General features: G+C 39.5%; 1 protein-coding gene across 8 annotated transcripts in view; it reads right to left on the bottom strand.

The window, feature by feature from the left end:
• Window positions 1-18,874, bottom strand: part of stxbp5b (syntaxin binding protein 5b (tomosyn)) — a 38,753-nt gene extending 19,879 nt beyond the window's left edge. For 6 of the 8 annotated variants that reach the window (XM_047344798.1, XM_047344800.1, XM_047344801.1 and 3 more), the window contains exons 1-7: window positions 18,402-18,873; window positions 14,278-14,375; window positions 8,341-8,422; window positions 7,994-8,094; window positions 6,111-6,245; window positions 3,032-3,095; window positions 284-367 (exon numbers count right to left, since the gene is read on the bottom strand). In XM_047344798.1, coding sequence (XP_047200754.1) covers window positions 284-367; window positions 3,032-3,095; window positions 6,111-6,245; window positions 7,994-8,094; window positions 8,341-8,422; window positions 14,278-14,375; window positions 18,402-18,551 — 714 coding nt within the window. In that variant the 5' untranslated portion in view covers window positions 18,552-18,873. Of the gene's footprint in view, window positions 1-283; window positions 368-3,031; window positions 3,096-6,110; window positions 6,246-7,993; window positions 8,095-8,340; window positions 8,423-14,277; window positions 14,376-18,401 lie in introns of all 8 variants that reach the window. The other 2 variants (XM_047344795.1, XM_047344796.1) reach the window with 1 other exon arrangement.
• Window positions 18,875-19,108: the final 234 nt, after the last annotated feature.

The following is a 19,108-nucleotide window of genomic DNA, read 5'->3' as shown; positions in this document are numbered from 1 at the left end:
GAACCTTTTCACATTTTATTACACTACAGCCACAAAAAGTGTACTTAGAGGGATTTTATGTGACCCCCACAAAGTGCATCATTAGGTAGTAGAAAAAGAGGTGTGTTAATTCTTTAAGGAATCAAAGGGGACTGAGAAGCAGCTATTTCAGGTTGTGTAGCACAAACAATTTGGAAGCTGTTGTTCTGACAGAAGTTAAACAAGCCCAGGCGTTAGGAAGGCAGAACCCTGAACAAACACATTCCCTCACAAGAACTGGGTGGAAATAAAAAGAAGGTCTTACCTCATCATAATTGTAACGGTAGTCAGCTTTCTTGGATTTTAAATCCCACAACACCACCACCCCGCACTCAAATCCAATCAGAAGCTGGAATAACAAGAGAAGCAAAGCACAGCTCATTGTGGAGTCAAACTGGATTTCGTCCCTGATGTTCCACAGATGCATCAGTAGACTTGACACTTTATTACACGAGTAACCATATTCAGAATACCTTATTTTGTATTATTTAATTTGAAACAAGTATAAACTGTGCTGGTTTGCTTTTTAAGCATCTATTTAAAGCGTGTTAATAAAAGATTTTATGATTTACAAATGATTTTCTGTTGATTTCTCACAAATTCTGCCCTTTTAGAAACAGGATAAATGTTCATCCATAACGTTAGGGTAGCCATGTTTAAGCAAATATTTGAATATGAACAGCTGGAACAAAACAAACTGCCATGCCACGTTTCCTTGTTGTAGCCAACACTCCCAGTCTTGGCCCCTAGCAGTTGTTCCAGAGCATTTTGAAATATGTAGTGTCTTGTTAACAATGGGTTTGTCAATGTCAATTTAAAACCACACTAGATGGACCACAGTGCTGTACAACACAGTGAAATAAATCGAATACATATATCCCCCCATAAAAAGCATTACAATAAAAATAACAAGAGGTAAAATGATATGTAAATTAAAATATCTACTCTAAATCACCTTGCCTTTGCTTTAAAATACTAAAACACAGTTTTACAGCGGCTCCTCTCTCACACACACTCACACACACACACGGTGTGACGTCACCTACTCTCTAATATAAATTATTGACGTCTCACACCAGGAAGACAAGCAGTTTCTTTGAATGCTGTTCCTACAGGTCCTTCTCAAAATATTAGCATACTGTGATAAAGTTCATTATTTTCCATAATGTCATGATGAAAATTTAACATTCATATATTTTAGATTCATTGCACACTAACTGAAATATTTCAGGTCTTTTATTGTCTTAATACGGATGATTGTGGCATACAGCTCATGAAAACCCAAAATTTCTATCTCACAAAATTAGCATATTTCATCCGACCAATAAAAGAAAAGTGTTTTTAATACAAAAAATGTCAACCTTCAAATAATCATGTACAGTTATACACTCAATACTTGGTCGGGAATCCTTTGGCAGAAATGACTGCTTCAATGCGGCGTGGCATGGAGGCAATCAGCCTGTGGCACTGCTGAGGTCTTATGGAGGCCCAGGATGCTTCGATAGCGGCCTTTAGCTCATCCAGAGTGTTGGGTCTTGAGTCTCTCAACGTTCTCTTCACAATATCCCACAGATTCTCTATGGGGTTCAGGTCAGGAGAGTTGGCAGGCCAATTGAGCACAGTGATACCATGGTCAGTAAACCATTTACCAGTGGTTTTGGCACTGTGAGCAGGTGCCAGGTCGTGCTGAAAAATGAAATCTTCATCTCCATAAAGCTTTTCAGCAGATGGAAGCATGAAGTGCTCCAAAATCTCCTGATAGCTAGCTGCATTGACCCTGCCCTTGATAAAACACAGTGGACCAACACCAGCAGCTGACACGGCACCCCAGACCATCACTGACTGTGGGTACTTGACACTGGACTTCTGGCATTTTGGCATTTCCTTCTCCCCAGTCTTCCTCCAGACTCTGGCACCTTGATTTCCGAATGACATGCAGAATTTGCTTTCATCCGAAAAAAATACTTTGGACCACTGAGCAACAGTCCAGTGCTGCTTCTCTGTAGCCCAGGTCAGGCGCTTCTGCCGCTGTTTCTGGTTCAAAAGTGGCTTGACCTGGGGAATGCGGCACCTGTAGCCCATTTCCTGCACACGCTTGTGCACGGTGGCTCTGGATGTTTCTACTCCAGACTCAGTCCACTGCTTCCGCAGGTCCCCCAAGGTCTGGAATCGGCCCTTCTCCACAATCTTCCTCAGGGTCCGGTCACCTCTTCTCGTTGTGCAGCGTTTTCTGCCACACTTTTTCCTTCCCACAGACTTCCCACTGAGGTGCCTTGATACAGCACTCTGGGAACAGCCTATTCGTTCAGAAATTTATTTCTGTGTCTTACCCTCTTGCTTGAGGGTGTCAATAGTGGCCTTCTGGACAGCAGTCAGGTCGGCAGTCTTACCCATGATTGGGGTTTTGAGTGATGAACCAGGCTGGGAGTTTTAAAGGCTTCAGGAATCTTTTGCAGGTGTTTAGAGTTAACTCGTTGATTCAGATGATTAGGTTCATAGCTCGTTTAGAGACACTTTTAATGATATGCTAATTCTGTGAGATAGGAATTTTGGGTTTTCATGAGCTGTATGCCAAAATCATCCGTATTAAGACAATAAAAGACCTGAAATATTTCAGTTAGTGTGCAATGAATCTAAAATATATGAATGTTAAATTTTCATCATGACATTATGGAAAATAATGAACTTTATCACAATATGCTAATATCTTGAGAAGGACCTGTATTTTATAGTTCTTAAAGATAAACTGGAACCGAAGAGTGGAATAAGAGAACAAAATTCATATCGGTGCATCTGTCCCAATGCCTATGCCCAGAAAGGGGGTTTTATGCAAATGGAAAATTAAGAGAATAATGAAAATAAGAGGAAACTCTTTGAGGAATCCAAACTTATATTGGTGTTTTTAAAACTCTATGCACATCACTCTGAATACACACTCTAGACAAATAGGTGTTGAGGTACAATATGATAGGACACATATTTTGTAACTACTCAATGCTTAACTACAACTTACCTTGCCCTCGTCCATGGGGTTATCACTAATGTGCACAACAGGCCCTGGGTGTGTCTTTGTGGATCTGCAACAGAACATCGACAGACATTTTAAAGCAACCTAAAAATATTTGGAGCGCAGTCAGATATGATGTATATCTTACATTTAAAGACAGACAGTGACTGAGGGAAAATGTGTTGCTTTCATAAGCCTGGTTCAGATAATGAGGCAATTAGGCAAAGTACCCATAAAGGAAAAAAATAACAAGCCACAGTCTATCTGCCTTGCACAAAGGCAAAACAAAATATTCTGGCAAGAAAAAACAGAGACATGACATGTGGGAGAGAAACAGCAAGAGAAGGAGTATGGGGGTCTATGAGAGATTATGATGCGTGGAGACAGGATCACCGAGGCAACGGAGTGAGGGGCACGGGGGAAGAGAAGATCTGGCCAAAAGAAAGTGTTGCTGCCTTTGAGTGTGGTCTGGCTCTGGTGGCTAATGATCTCATCGCTGCTGATGAGTCAACACAGACAGAGATGTCGCAGTGAGTAAAAACAAGAGAGAGACCAGATGATGAACTTTAGCCACAACCATCACCTAATGAGGACTCAGTATAAAATAGGCAGCTGTCACAATAAAGGTATGTAGACTGCTTACACTCCCTGGACCAATAATGATTCCAAACTGCACTCAAGACACGACTGATTTCTAGTTTCTAACTAAAAGGGTTACTTTTTAGACTTGGATGAGTGTCTGTTATTAATCAAAGGCGATGGTGTTCGTTGATAAAAGGGTTCTTTAATGAAATGCTGGGAAGGGCTTTAGCCACCTTCAGGAACGTCCTGTTTGCGGTTTTTTTGTGCCTTCAGTTCTCTGTAAATGAAAAGCAATCTCAACAGTGCATTCATTAAGATAGCTGGACAGATACACAGAAATGGTGTCTTCAGCCTGACACTGGGAATCACACGTAAGTCGCAAACACAAAGACTTCACTCACACTCTTAAAAAGTCAGCATCATAAAAATGACTTCACTGATGTCTCTTAAACTGAAGTGTATGTTAAATGACTAGAGTTCAATTTCAGGACCAAAAAAGCTCTGCTTACCCCCAACATTTTATTTTCAACTTTTTGAGCTAGCTTCATTGTAAGCAAAGTTGGTTCTGGCTTTTCAAAGTAAAAGCCCTCCTTTTTGTGTTTATAAAGAGATTCAAAAGAGAGCCAAAGTTTTTATTTACTTTGACTCAGAGTACAGAGTGTATATAGTGGCCTATCTATTTAAAGAGCAAACAATTTTAACATGTGGATTAACAGGTGTTAACCAAGTATAAATACACTTACTGCTCTACAAAATAAGACTTTTTGTTAAATTCCTTCAGAATTCCTTACAATAATAAGAGATGATAACCAATTTTTCTAAAAATGGTGCTTGCTAAACTACAGCAGTCCAGGTACATATTTTTGCAATGGCATAAACTCACAAGTGGGAAAATGTTTAAAAATTAAACCTGTGCACAAAATCATAGGATTATTTGCACCCATAATAATTCCAATAAAATAAATCTAACAAAAAAACTTTTCCTTTCAACTTATACTTAAAATGTATATTTAGTAATCAAGGACTTCCTGTTTTCCTGTAGTATAAATAAGATGTGACGAAGGCCCATTATTCTTAGCTACTGTTAAAAATAGGAAAGACAAGAGAGCATGAAAGTACAGGAACAAAATCAGAAACTGGTGGAATAAAATAGCTACGCAACAAAATAATTAAAAAATAATGATAATGGTGATAGGAAGAATAATAACTAAAATGTTTAAAACAACTGGAAACTGTGATGAACAAGACTGGACAAGGTTCCGAGTTCATCTTGCCACAGTAAAAAAATATAACAAAGGAAGTAAAAAAAACAAATCTCAAAAGTTCACTGGGTTAGCATCTTGGGGTAAGCAATTCTTCCAAAACATTATAATTTGATGCTTTTATATACATCTTTACCAGGGGTGCCAATACATTGGAGCCCTCTTAACATTTCAAATGACATGTAAAGATTTGGGCTGAAACAATTAATCGGTTTAGTCATGATTTATTGACTATAGACTTAATTGTCAACTATTTTATCAATAGAATAATAATTAACTGGAGTATACAGACTCTAAAACATGCCAGTTACTGAAAGAACAACCCTGTCTCTGTCTGAATATGCTCTATCCAGAAGCCCTCGAATGGCTTTTAGAAAAGAAAGGCAAGCTACGAAGCTAAAAAGCACAGAAAGAGACATTTCTGTCAAAGATGTAACAAGTCTTTTACAGAGAAATGACTGTGAATTATCTTTCCGATTTCACACTACATCTTCTCTTTTCCGTTTTCACAAGCACCGCGGCAAAATCATTTCCCATCCTCAGTAGCTGTCTCCCTCACGGATGGCACACTTTGCTCTGACACATTCAACTCCAAGATCTAAAGTAGCAATTTATCGGATTTCACCTGCAGCCTCACGCTCAAACACACACCTCACTTTCGGCTACTCATTTCATCTGCCAGTCACAGCCTAAAAATCCATTTTTTAGCACGCCTGTGGGCACGAAGGGAAAAAAATTACTTGAAAAAACTTCTACCGGCTCAAGTTTTTATTTCTCAGGAGCTATTAAGCACACATTTTCATTGCTATTCAATGCATAGTCTCAATACTACTGTGACTAAAGGTTCCGGTCCTGAATTCACGCAGTAAGATCAACTTTTACCTATATGTTGTCCATAGTTAACTAAAAACAAGCAAAGGATGCATTAAATTACATGAGGAAATTAAGTTACTGGGGTTATCAAGTGGGCACTTCCCATCAAAGATAGTCTGTTAAATCAGACAGCAAACACCTCCAGAAGACTCTGTAGAATCACCAGCTCCACGCTGTCTTCGCACTGATCAGAGCTATGGCATTATCAGCTTACAGGACACAATATCAGCAACGGCACAGGCAGCCACATTCCTCTGCATTCTGGAGTTTCCTGGTTAAGTGTAAACTGCGCCAGTGCACAAGCAAGATATGCTAATGGACAGTGGAGAAAGGGGGAAAGAGAAGAAAGTTGTGAAATACAGACTCACAATTCGATGGCTTTGTTCCACATGATGACGTAGCCTGAGAGGGTGAAGGACTCCACGTTGACAATGTGGATGTTTCCTCGTTCTGAGCCGATGTACAGCCATTTGCTCTGGAAGGGCAGGTGGCAGTATGTGATTCTGCAAGAGATCAGGATGCATCAGCAACAGGCTTTTCATTATTCCATGAGTCAGACCCATCAAAAGGCATCCGCTTGTCCCTAATCATGCTGGTCCAACTGGAAGGAGCGTTGAAGGACTAGAATTTAATTACAAAGGCCTTGCACTGTGTCACACTAATGAACCCTGTACTATTTATAACCCAGCAGGGAGGAATAGCAGAATAACTACTGCTGTCTGTTCTCAACTGTGCGGAGGACACTGGGCTGTACATCACTTTTACAGTATAGGATGTATAGGATGCAGTCTTTATAAGCACACAACCCTTCTACTGTTTCTGTTTACTTACTTAAAAATTGGATCTTCTTCCAGTCAATGAACACACCACCATCTAAGCTGTACTAAAAACAACAGCCTTTGGTGTGGAAATGGTCACTGAGGGAACATCTCAGCCTTTTTCAGTATCAGTGAGGTTTTTCAAATGAAGTCAGAGGGGAGGTTTCATTGAAATAGCGAAGGAGCAAACTGACCTGGAGCTGACTTTAGCAGATACTAGGAAGCTAACCGTATCACAGCAAAGCATCTTTTGGAGGTTTTACATTTAAGGTAAAGGTGTACGTTCTCCAGGAAATAACTGAAGCTCATCATGATACTCAGTATAATGTAAGCTGCTAAGACATTTTAAAATGTCTTACAAGATGTGTAAAACCCTGTTTAAAAATGTGGTAAATTTCCCTGCTTCTCCCCAGATGCCACATAGTGACGGAAATTCCCACAATCAATAACCCACAAGGTGAAAAAGGTCCCTAAAACGAGTTCATAGGTTCAAAGGTTCTGGGTACCTATGGTAGAAATGCAGTTATTTGTTATTTTTTGAACTGCATTTTTTTAGTAGAAAAAATGACATGCCTATAACATTTGGAAAGAAGAGCTTCAAGCTACACACTGTAAAGCATAAAAATATGCTAAACAGATAAATATTACAATGAAGTAGAGATAAAGAGCTCACAATACATGGCTCAACTTGTTGTAGGATAAAACATGAAAATTACGACAACTTAAAGTTCAAATTTTCTAACAAGGAAAACAAACAAAACCTTTACATTCACTACCGGTCAAACGTTTTACAACCTCTTTCTCATTTAATGGTTTTCTTTATGTTCATGACTATTTACATTGTACGTAGATTCTCACTGAAGGCATCAAAACTGTGAATGAACACATATGGATTTAGGTAGCAAACAGAAAATTGTAAAACAACTTTAAATATGTTTAATATTTTAGATTTCTTAAAGTAGCTGCCCTTTGCTGTGACGATTGAAATATTAACCTTTAGCTGTTCCTCAATGAACCTCTGGGAAGTTCTTTCAAGACTCTTTGGAAAACCATTTCAGGTGACCACCTCATGAAGCTCATGGAGAGAATGCCAAGATATCAAAGCAGTAATCAGAGCAAAGGATGGCTATTTTAAAGAATCTAAAATATAAAAATGTTTAGAGTTATTTCACACTTTTTGTTTACTATATAATTCCATGTGTTTATTCATAGTTTGTTGCCTTTGGTAAGAATCTACAATGTAAATAGTCATGAAGATAAAGAGACCCATTAAGTGAGAAAGTGTATCTAAAACGTTTGACCGGTAGTGTATATCATTACAAGAGGGCACTGATAGCAACAGCACACTTCACAAAGTTTTGTTGACACGTCACAGAGAGGTGGCTGCATTGTCACTGCAAACACAGAGGAGGATGGGAGAAAACCTGTCTAACCTCTCCCGGTTAAACTTGAGAGAATGCAGGATCGCTGGAATTTTTTGCCTCAGGTTCCACAGATGGATGCTGTCATCAGCTAAGGCACTCACCAGCGCCCCCTGTGGAGACAGTGATAAACAGTGTGATAATCAGCATTCAGATCTCATGGTTTTGCTCCTAAAAATATAACATGAGACATGTGGGTCTGATTGGTAGCATTACTGCTTAATCAGGGTGTAAAAGCACCATTGATAGAAGCATATACCTGCTACCAAAAAAACTAAAAAAAAAAGATATAAGATGGATGGATAGACAGAGAAGAGAAGAAGAGCACTGACTACAATGCAGAGGACATGACAACGCACCTCATTGATGAGGAACTGGAGCTGGATGACAGCAGCACCGCTCTCATGCTGACAGTAGCATTCCACACCCGCACGGCCGAACCTAAATGTTGGCTCAGTCAAAGAAAAATAAGGAACAGTTGCCAACAAAGGTGATGCAGGAGAAGGAGTGAATAGATTCTGTATACACAAAACGGCTATGTTTAAAATGTGCATTTCCTGAAAAGACGTGAAGAATAAACAAGACGAACTAGAAATGTAACACTAAATCCAGAGAGAGCACTGCCAGCTTCAACCTAGAGTGCCTGTCTGCTTTATATGTACATCTATCAAGCCGTAAGATGTGGGTTTTCTGCTTTAACTGTGCAAAGTGAAGAGGATGGACAAATTATGTGTTTGGTAAAACTGGTCTGTGGACGCTTTCACAAAAGAGCAAGAAAACAGAGTTAGATCTAATAATCCAAAGAAGCTCTGGTCTGCTATGGTTGTAGAAACACATGAAGTATATTGTTGGTATCATCTTTCAAAAAAAAAAATTTCTTTTGTAATTTATAGTAATTTAACAGTAATTTATAAATACGTAATAAATATTGAAGTCAGCACTGAAATTTTGATCTGCTTGATTTTTATCTGAAATTTTGAATATTAGCATCTAATTATAAATACATGCTTAAATAATTATGTTTATCTTTCATGGTTCCTCTGCTGCAGTCACTGTGGTTCATTGACTGCACCTCAACATTTGATTGGTTAATTTGCACAGCAAGTCAACTTTAGACCAATTACTATAGGAGTGTTGGCCCCGCTCACAAACACCATATCTTATGGGATGGCATTTCATTAAATAAAGACACACTCCGTTGGCTACTCAAATGCTTCAAAACAGAAATATCTATAGAATCCCTCTAAAATAATAAGAAACCAATTCATACGTAATAATTAAAATACATATGGAAAGAACAAAAAGATTTGTATTACTTAGAATATTTATAGTTGTTTTAGCACCAATGAAAGTGAGGGGATGAAGCTAGCACTGCTATAGTCAAGGTTATCTATCTATCTATCTATCTATCTATCTATCTATCTATCTATCTATCTATCTATCTATCTATCTATCTATCTATCTATCTATCTATCTATCTATCTATCTATCTATCTATCTATCTATCTATCTATCTATTTAAATCAATTTTTACTGGGTTGTGGCACCTTTAGCCCTTTATAGTGTTTAAGCAGGAACTGCAAAGAGAGTTTGAGCAATCTTACTGAGCTGCAATCAAACAATCCCACAGCTCCTTAAACAAACTAGGGTGGGGTTGCAGGGGACGCTTACAGAACACACTCAGCGTTAGGCATGTCTTCTGCACAAATACAGACGCAAACAAACTTTCAGACTTTTAAGCCGGCGCCAGTTTAGAGCTGCTGCCAGCAGATCACATGGTGACCCTTGACCTTTCTGTCCAGTTTTAGCTCCCCGTTTGTTGTCGGGATTAATAATGGAAATATGTTACATCTAATCGACGGGAGAGAAGGAGCGGGTCCTTGTGTGGGTTTCACATCCTCTGAGCAAGTTTAAATAAGAGGAGTAGTACAAATACTGAGGATGTTTGTGGTAACATGAAGAATTGTTTCATAAACCACAGTACAAGCTTACAGCACAGGGTAATGTTATCCTTACTTTTACACACTAGAAGCATGTATTGTACAATTTTAAGCTGTTCCTTCTTTAATGTAGGTTAATAGTGCTGCAGAGCAAAGCCGCTTTCTAGGCGAGCAGGAAATTACTAAGACAAACCTCAAAGCTAGATTTTATCACACTGGTGAGCAAGAGAAGCACTCTTTACAAACTGCCTCCAACATCTAACAGTGAACATTTAAAGCAAGAGTACAAACTACAGTGTGCGTTATTTAAGTTTCTGCTTTTAAAACACAAGCGCATTTATAAAAAAAAACTAAAAAAACCAAACTGTGAACCCACATTAAATCTCTAATAAGTTGCAAAAGCAAAGTGTTGGTCCTCAATCTGCTGCCAGACAGCTTCAACTCCAAGTGGTATTCATTTTATTTTAGGACTCTGATGGCTCAATGCATGGGTGAAATAAAATCCTTTCGAAGCCAGTTTCCCAGGTTGTTGAATTAATGAGAGTACTGTGTAATACATCGCTCTGTAATCTCCTATCTTTGTTGGATCATGTCGAAATGCGGTGAACAGAAAAGCTCTAGCATGTGTTTCACATTATTTTAAGACTTAATGGACCAATCTCTACAGGGTTCTATGTTTTATCATATTGGGATCTGGACCACTCTAAAGTTACGGTTGCTGTTAGACGTTTACATACACTCATCTTAAACAGGATGGAATGATGATGCAACACACCACAGTGTATTGAAGGTTAAATACAAAAATCAGGGATGGAAATTTTAATTCATTTTAAGTTTTCTCAAAATCACACATGATCAAAGTTATACTCCGAAGCTCAAACATTTACAAACTAGGCATTCAGATCACATGGCTCCTTTGCTGTTTGATTGTATGAAACTCTCATGGTATGATAACCTTGAGTAAAAACACCACAGTTTCACCTGCTGCAGGTCAAATTTTGATTACTACAGATATGATAATGTCTCGGATCAGGCATCACAATACTAGGACAACATGCAATAATATTGGTGCCTGCTGTGATATTAAGGTAAAACCTGGGGGAAGTAAACAGATACTTAACTAAACAACGCTCATCTCTTACTTCTTAGGGTGAGAGAAATTTAAAAAAACTTTTTTTTTTTAAATCACATTTTCCAATAAAACATGATTTTTCTTTTTGAAAAAGTTGGATATTTACATCTGCTGTTTTAGCTGCAGTTTTTTAATTACTTATCCGAAACATCCTAGCCAAAACATTTTCTGCTGCATTAAGCAACAAGAATAACCAAAAGATGACTATTTCTTTAGCTAATTCAGTGCAGTGCAGAGCAGTTCTTTGTGGTACTGAAATTGTACAGATAATGCGAAAGTGATAAACTGAGAATCAACAGATGTACACAGTGTAGACTGTGGAAGACTAAACACCTGCTGAATTTAAGGCATTTAGATAAACGTACTTATTGCCATTCTGCTCTTTATGAATCAACACTGAATGCAAATATTAGCTGGCGAATTAGCAAAGCTCAGTCAGCTAGCCTGCACTCTGGTTAACACATATATTTCTCTAGACTTTTAATACTAAAAATATACTTTTAAACCAGCATTACCTTAATAACAGTAATGGGTGGCAGCCTTTAGTTTAAATCCCACAGCTGTGGAAGGAGACGGCCATCTTTCTGGTAAACGTGAGAACTCAGAACGACTGAGGCGTTGGCGCGCTAAAACCAGGACGGGAGGCGACCAATGCCCGCTCCGAACTCTGGTCCCCCCGGAGCATTCTCTGACATTTTATTTAAAAGAACCCAAAGCTGTAGGAGTGGTATAAAGGAAAAATGTTACAGTTTTGAAGCCATTGTTTGTTTTTAAACCAGGGTATACATTTAGACCAGTAACCAGCCAATGCCTAATACATTTATCCTTTTAAATGTCTCAACAAGTTGATCCTTGACCACATGGTTTTAGCAGCCATCAACAGGGTCCTGGCATAAATCTGGTTGGATAGTTGAATAGGTCAAGTTTATTTTAACTGGTTGTCTTCCTGGCACAGACATGGCTTTTTAGCATAGTCTATAAGTTGCACTAGATTTGAGGTGAGAAATTTAGCGAGAGCATCCCACAAGCTTAAAGTAAGTCTGCTTTATCAATTACAAAATGTGTCTGGGATCATTGTCCTATTTGAGCACTTCATTGTGTTTGGGTTTGAAATCATCTAGCTGTTGTCTGAGAGGCTTAATAATTTTATAGTAGCCCTACTTCTTGATTATTCCATTCAAACGTCATTCAGTCAACAAACACAAATGGCAGCTGAACAGCCCCACAGCATGATGCTACCATGGCTTTAACCTGAGGGTGAAACCTACAACTTTGGTGCTATTGCACAAATGAATTGGCAACGATGAACTCTGTCAAACTGTGACAGAAATTAATCTCTGCCCCGAAGAGCCTCAAGGAATTCCCACAATAAAGCCCTAGAACATAAAGACTTCCCCCATGGGGCGAAGCCAAGGTGGTAGACCACAGTTTTCACCATCGGCTTCTTTTCTCAGGAAGTCAAAGCATTATAATCCGAGTACGAAGTTTTCTTTATTGTGCAAACTAACACGTACAGGAGAAGAAATTGGTTTCCACAGCAGTTTTAAAAGCACATGATTTCAACAGAGGACAAAGCAAAAAAAAAAATTGTCTTCTGATACCGTGACATATTTCTGCTTCAAAAGCTGGCTAGAAAGTCTTGAGTTCTAGCATGACCGATCACCTGACCCAAAATACACTCGCAGAACACATGCTTTTCTGCACTGCCCACTAAACATGGGCCTGTGTGAGATTTTCATATTATAAAAAGATTTTATTTTGATGCTGATACATAGAATTAAGCAGAACTATGGAATAAACACACGCTAGATGTGTTAAAGGTTTTCAAGAGCTTGTTGCGCAGAATATTATACCTTTTTGCCTTTCTGCTCCTTATAGAGTAACACAAAATGATATTAGTTATGCAACTGTACTTTTAAAACAGTTCTACTTTAATGAGACAGATAGGTGGCGCTTCTTTAGTTTGCACTGGATTTCTGCAAGTTTCAATAAGCTGAATTTCAGACTTTTTAAGACCCTTTTAGACCCGTAATGAGCTAAATTTAAAGCCTACATAAGTATGGAAAAAAACCAAATAATTACTTGCAAATTTATCTTACTTAATAACATAAGCATCTTGAGTTTTAGAAGCAGAATTCTGTTGCCGATTTGCAGGGAAGGCTGAATGTCTAAGAATGAGTTCCCTTCCAGTAGGGGGAATTTATTTGATGCATTTAACGATCAGGCAAAATTAGTTAATGAATGAACAACCATACCAATTTAAGACGTAACTACATTTTCTTAGTTGAGAAAATCTGGGCGTCTTAAAAACTCAACTCATGTAGGAAAATGTTGAGAGATGCACCATCCAATCTGCAAGGGTTCATAATTGCCTATTTTTTCCTTGATGGGTTCAGATCGGCGACTGGCAGTTCAAATATGGAAAAATATGCCTTTCTTTTTACTATTGAGCATGTATGGAGAAAAAAAACACAAGAGTTCAAAATATTTACTGCCACTACTGACCACATGGCCCGAATAAGCACTGTAAAGCACAGGAAACTGTCTACAGTGACCCGCTGATTAAAACACTGTAGCCGAGACAGATCTTGTAAAAGCGGACATTTATTGCTTGTAGAGACCTCATTGGGATCAGGTCTTCTGAGCCGTACGAACGTTTCCAAACTCCAGGGCTGACGAGGCAGATCGATAAAGCGCGTCTTTTTGATAAATGGACCAATTGCCTCAGTGACAGTAATCCCATCAGCTTCACCTTGCACGAAGAGAGGCAACATAGTAGCTGTGTGTGTGTGTTCTCTGGAAGTTGCCACGCGAAAACAAAACACTCTCTTAATCTGATGAGTGGATAAAGACCAGGACAGAGCCAGGTCTAATGAAAATCTAAACTAAGCAGATGGGCCTCTCCGAGTAGGATATCATCACAAAGGGAAGCCCAAAAGTAATGCACCAACAGGTCGACCTGGAGGGCATGCAGTAGGTGTGGAAAGTCAGTTACAGGCAACCACTGTAAATCACTGTAAATCACTGTAAATCACTGTAAATCAATGTAAAAACAAACATCGAAAACCAACAAATGCAAAACTGACTCGACCGATTAATTGCCTGGGGAAATTGAGGTGTGTGTGTTCAGTGTTGTGTCTGATTTTTTTACATGAACGTTCAGGGGACTACACACTTTCCTTGAGTAGTCAATTTTATTCCCACATGAAAATAGAAAAGGATACAGCCTCAAAGCTCCAGTCTGAGTTCCAACGGCCAGAATTTTCTGTACAGGGTCAAAAGCCATTGAGGATGGTTGATATGGAAAGCCATGACGCACAGTCTGCAGGAGAAAGCACAATTTATAGTAGGCCAATCTATCTTTTCCTAAACAGTCGAGCTGGTTTGTGGAGGAAAAAATATTATCATCCCCAAAGAAATATAATCCGTCAATGTGCACAGTTTGTCTCATTTGTCATTAACAAATTAGATTACATTTAAGCAGCAGCGCTGAAGGGGGACTGAAATCATTTCTGTAGGGTCATTCTGGTATAGCAACAAGCTCACATTTGTATCATTTGAACTAGGAACTTGCAGCAGCGTGGCCACTAAAATACGATCATCACCGGGCATCTTTAATGCAATTATTTCAGCCTGAGAACCTTGCTCAGCCGCCCATGATTTGTGCAGCTTGCAGCAGGATTACGTAACAGGTGATGCTGTGGCCTCGTAACCTGGGGAACTGACCTGCTCTTCTCCCAGCTGGGGAAGGAGCTGGTGGGCTGGCTCGCCAATCGTTTAGCCCATTTTCCTCAAACCGTGCGTTCTAAGAACAGTATGAAGAAAATCTTGCAAGCTGAAAGTTATTTTTACGTTCTATAAAACAATAGAACGTTTTTTTTTTTTCTCTCTCTTCTCTTTTTATATGTTGTTGTTTTCTTGTGGACCATGAGTCTGTTGAATAAAGTAATCAATCAATCAATCAATACCGTTTACAGTGCCTTGAACTTTTCTTTATATTACAGTAGGCGTGTTTTATTGGGATTTTATGGGACTGCATAACTTTGACAAATAAAATATGAAAGAACTGGTGTCCATCTGCAGTCATCACACTTTACACTAAATAAACTTCTGTGCAACCAGCAGCATTCTGCAGTCACCTAATTAGTAAATAGATTCCAACTGTGTGCAATTTATTCTCAGCATAAAGTCAGCTGTTCTATGCAGGCCTCAGAGGTTTTTCATAGAACATTACTTAACCAACAGCATCATGAAGACCAAAGTAATCACCAGTCAGGGATAAAGTTGTGGAAAAGCTTAAAACAGGGTTAGGTTATTCACCATATCCAAAGATTTAAACATCTCACAGTTCACTGTTTAGTCATCATCCAAAACAGGAAAGAGTGTGCAACCCTACAGGAGCAACCCTACCAAGACATCGTTTCCCAGCATAACTGACAAGAAGGTTACAAGGAAGTTACTATACAAAAAAGCAGCTACCAAGAGGTCTGTGGTTACTCTTGGTGGCTGCAAAGATCCACAGAATCTATTTACAGATAACTGCTTGTTGTGCACTCCATGTCCTTTATGGAAGAGTCTTAAATCAAGCAAAATGAATGAAAGAAAGCCAAAGGAAGTTACATGTAAGGCCAAATTTTTACTTTTTCATCTTCTAGCAAAAGGCTACATGTGGTGGAGAACCAACACAGCACATCACCCTAAATACAGGTCCTTCTCAAAATATTAGCATATTGTGATAAAGTTCATTATTTTCCATAATGTCATGATGAAAATTTAACATTCATATATTTTAGATTCATTGCACACTAACTGAAATATTTCAGGTCTTTTATTGTCTTAATACGGATGATTTTGGCATACAGCTCATGAAAACCCAAAATTCCTATCTCACAAAATTAGCATATTTCATCCGACCAATAAAAGAAAAGTGTTTTTAATACAAAAAACGTCAACCTTCAAATAATCATGTACAGTTATGCACTCAATACTTGGTCGGGAATCCTTTGGCAGAAATGACTGCTTCAATGCGGCGTGGCATGGAGGCAATCAGTCTGTGGCACTGCTGAGGTCTTATGGAGGCCCAGGATGCTTCGATAGCGGCCTTTAGCTCATCCAGAGTGTTGGGTCTTGAGTCTCTCAACGTTCTCTTCACAATATCCCACAGATTCTCTATGGGGTTCAGGCCAATTGAGCACAGTGATACCATGGTCAGTAAACCATTTACCAGTGGTTTTGGCACTGTGAGCAGGTGCTAGGTCGTGCTGAAAAATGAAATCTTCATCTCCATAAAGTTTTTCAGCAGATGGAAGCATGAAGTGCTCCAAAATCTCCTGATAGCTAGCTGCATTGACCCTGCCCTTGATAAAACACAGTGGACCAACACCAGCAGCTGACACGGCACCCCAGACCATCACTGACTGTGGGTACTTGACACTGGACTTCTGGCATTTTGGCATTTCCTTCTCCCCAGTCTTCCTCCAGACTCTGGCACCTTGATTTCCGAATGACATGCAGAATTTGCTTTCATCCGAAAAAAGTACTTTGGACCACTGAGCAACAGTCCAGTGCTGCTTCTCTGTAGCCCAGGTCAGGCGCTTCTGACGCTGTTTCTGGTTCAAAAGTGGCTTGACCTGGGGAATGCGGCACCTGTAGCCCATTTCCTGCACACGCCTGTGCACGGTGACTCTGGATGTTTCTACTCCAGACTCAGTCCACTGCTTCCGCAGGTCCCCCAAGGTCTGGAATCGGCCCTTCTCCACAATCTTCCTCAGAGTCCGGTCACCTCTTCTTGTTGTGCAGCGTTTTCTGCCACATTTTTCCTTCCCACAGACTTCCCACTGAGGTGCCTTGATACAGCACTCTGGGAACAGCCTATTCGTTCAGAAATTTCTTTCTGTGTCTTACCCTCTTGCTTGAGGGTGTCAATAGTGGCCTTCTGGACAGCAGTCAGGTCGGCAGTCTTACCCATGATTGGGGTTTTGAGTGATGAACCAGGCTGGGAGTTTTAAAGGCCTCAGGAATCTTTTGCAGGTGTTTAGAGTTAACTCGTTGATTCAGATGATTAGGTTCATAGCTCGTTTAGAGACCCTTTTAATGATATGCTAATTTTGTGAGATAGGAATTTTGGGTTTTCATGAGCTGTATGCCAAAATCATCCGTATTAAGACAATAAAAGACCTGAAATATTTCAGTTAGTGTGAAATGAATCTAAAATATATGAATGCTAAATTTTCATCATGACATTATGGAAAATAATGAACTTTATCACAATAGGCTAATATTTTGAGAAGGACCTGTACACTGTCCTTAAAGCGAAACATGGTCATGGCAGAAGTATTATGCTTTAGGGATGCTTTTCTTCAGCAGAGTCAGTTGATGCATGGAGCTAAATACAGGGCAGTCTTAGAAGAAAACCTGTTAAGAGGCTGCAGAATACTTGATAATGGGGCGAAGGTTAACTGTGCAGCAGGACAACAACACTAAACATGGAGCTCGAGTTACAAAAGAATGGTTAATATAAAGGGTATTCGTGAGTCAGAATGACCCAGTCAAAGTCCAGATCTAAATCAGAATGAGAATCTGTAGAAAGACTTGAAAATAGATGTTCACAGTTACTCTCCATGCAATCTGATTGAGCCTAGATTAAAAAATAAATAAAAAATGTTCCCTATGCCTCACAATAATGGGCTATTTCATGCTCAAGTCTTATCACAAAAAATCCCATTAAAAACATTGAGGTTTGTAGTTGCAATGTGACAAAATGTGAAAAAGGTAGAAAATATGAAAAACTTGCATGACAGTGTGAGAAAAGACGTATAGCTTTGGACTAATAGTGATTCCTTTGTGGTGCAGTGAAAATGCAAACGGTGGCGGACACTGTTTTTCATTGTTACAATCCAGCAGATGCCAACATGAACGTGGGTTTAACAGACGACAAAGACATTCACCACTGTCAAGAGTTTTACTGTCATTGGAAACAAGATACCAACTGCAGCTCAAATAAAACCATTCTTTAGCAGAACACAAGAGACTGTTGAATTGTACTGTGAGGGGATTTAACAGTAAGCAATTCAGAGGCAGCCCTGTGAACATTGTACCCTGAAGAAGTGTAGTGAAACACTGGAGAGCTTATTTACAAAGATTATACAAGGAAAAGAGTGATTTAAAGGTGAAGAATGCTGGATACAACTCAGTCAATGGATAACATTGATTCCCCATTAATGTCACCATAGCTCACACTAAACCTGGCGAGTTTGGTGCTGTTTGTACACTTTGTTTTTCACCCACTGAGCCGTGCTGATACAGATGAAAACAACGCCGCTGTCATCGGACATATACGGTCACTTACCTTGCACAGCTGAAAATGTTCCGACTGGAGAGTCTCCTGGACAACATCGTTTTCCCTGGGAGTACCCGGCTGAGCAGTTGCGGAGGAGGAGGAGGAAGAAGACGCGGCTGTCAAGCCGTCCAGCACCTTCCTTATGTTAAACTTCTTCATTTTTCCCCGTTACAGACGCGACGCTTGAAGAAAACAGACCGAGCAAGCTACCATTAATGGGATTGAGAGGGGGGTAGCTGCTAGCTAGTTAGCCGAAATAACGCACAGTTAATATCTTTCTGTGCACATCTCACATGTTACGGAGGGTGTTGCCAACGCACTCCCCAAAAACACCCGAGTCACAAGCATTGATTTAGAGTGTCCCTTCCGATATCCGTGTCAATCCGCCATTTAGGAGGCAAGCTCTAACGTTATTTGATCGCGATCAATCGTTTCGGCGAGCTGTGTTACCAGCCAGCGCTCAGCGGGTAGCGAGCTGGCTACGGAAACGCAGTGAACTGCAGCGAGAACTGCGCCTGCGCGTTCGAATCCGCTGTAACGCGGTTGTTACAGCGTTACAGCGGATTCTGCGACTTTCTGAAATATACAACAGTGTTCCTTAAATGTGTGAAAGTACTGCAAGAATGACTAACATTTTAAAACTGCACCATAACAGGAAGTTAATTTGTGTTTCTTGTTTTTTATCCTGGAATTAAAGAGGAAAATACTCTTCATTA

This window comes from Girardinichthys multiradiatus, chromosome 19, assembly GCF_021462225.1.
Source record: "Girardinichthys multiradiatus isolate DD_20200921_A chromosome 19, DD_fGirMul_XY1, whole genome shotgun sequence".
In the NCBI taxonomy this organism is placed as follows: domain Eukaryota; kingdom Metazoa; phylum Chordata; class Actinopteri; order Cyprinodontiformes; family Goodeidae; genus Girardinichthys; species Girardinichthys multiradiatus.
Note: the sequence above shows the minus strand (reverse complement) of the source record. Positions and strands in the feature narration are given on the sequence as shown.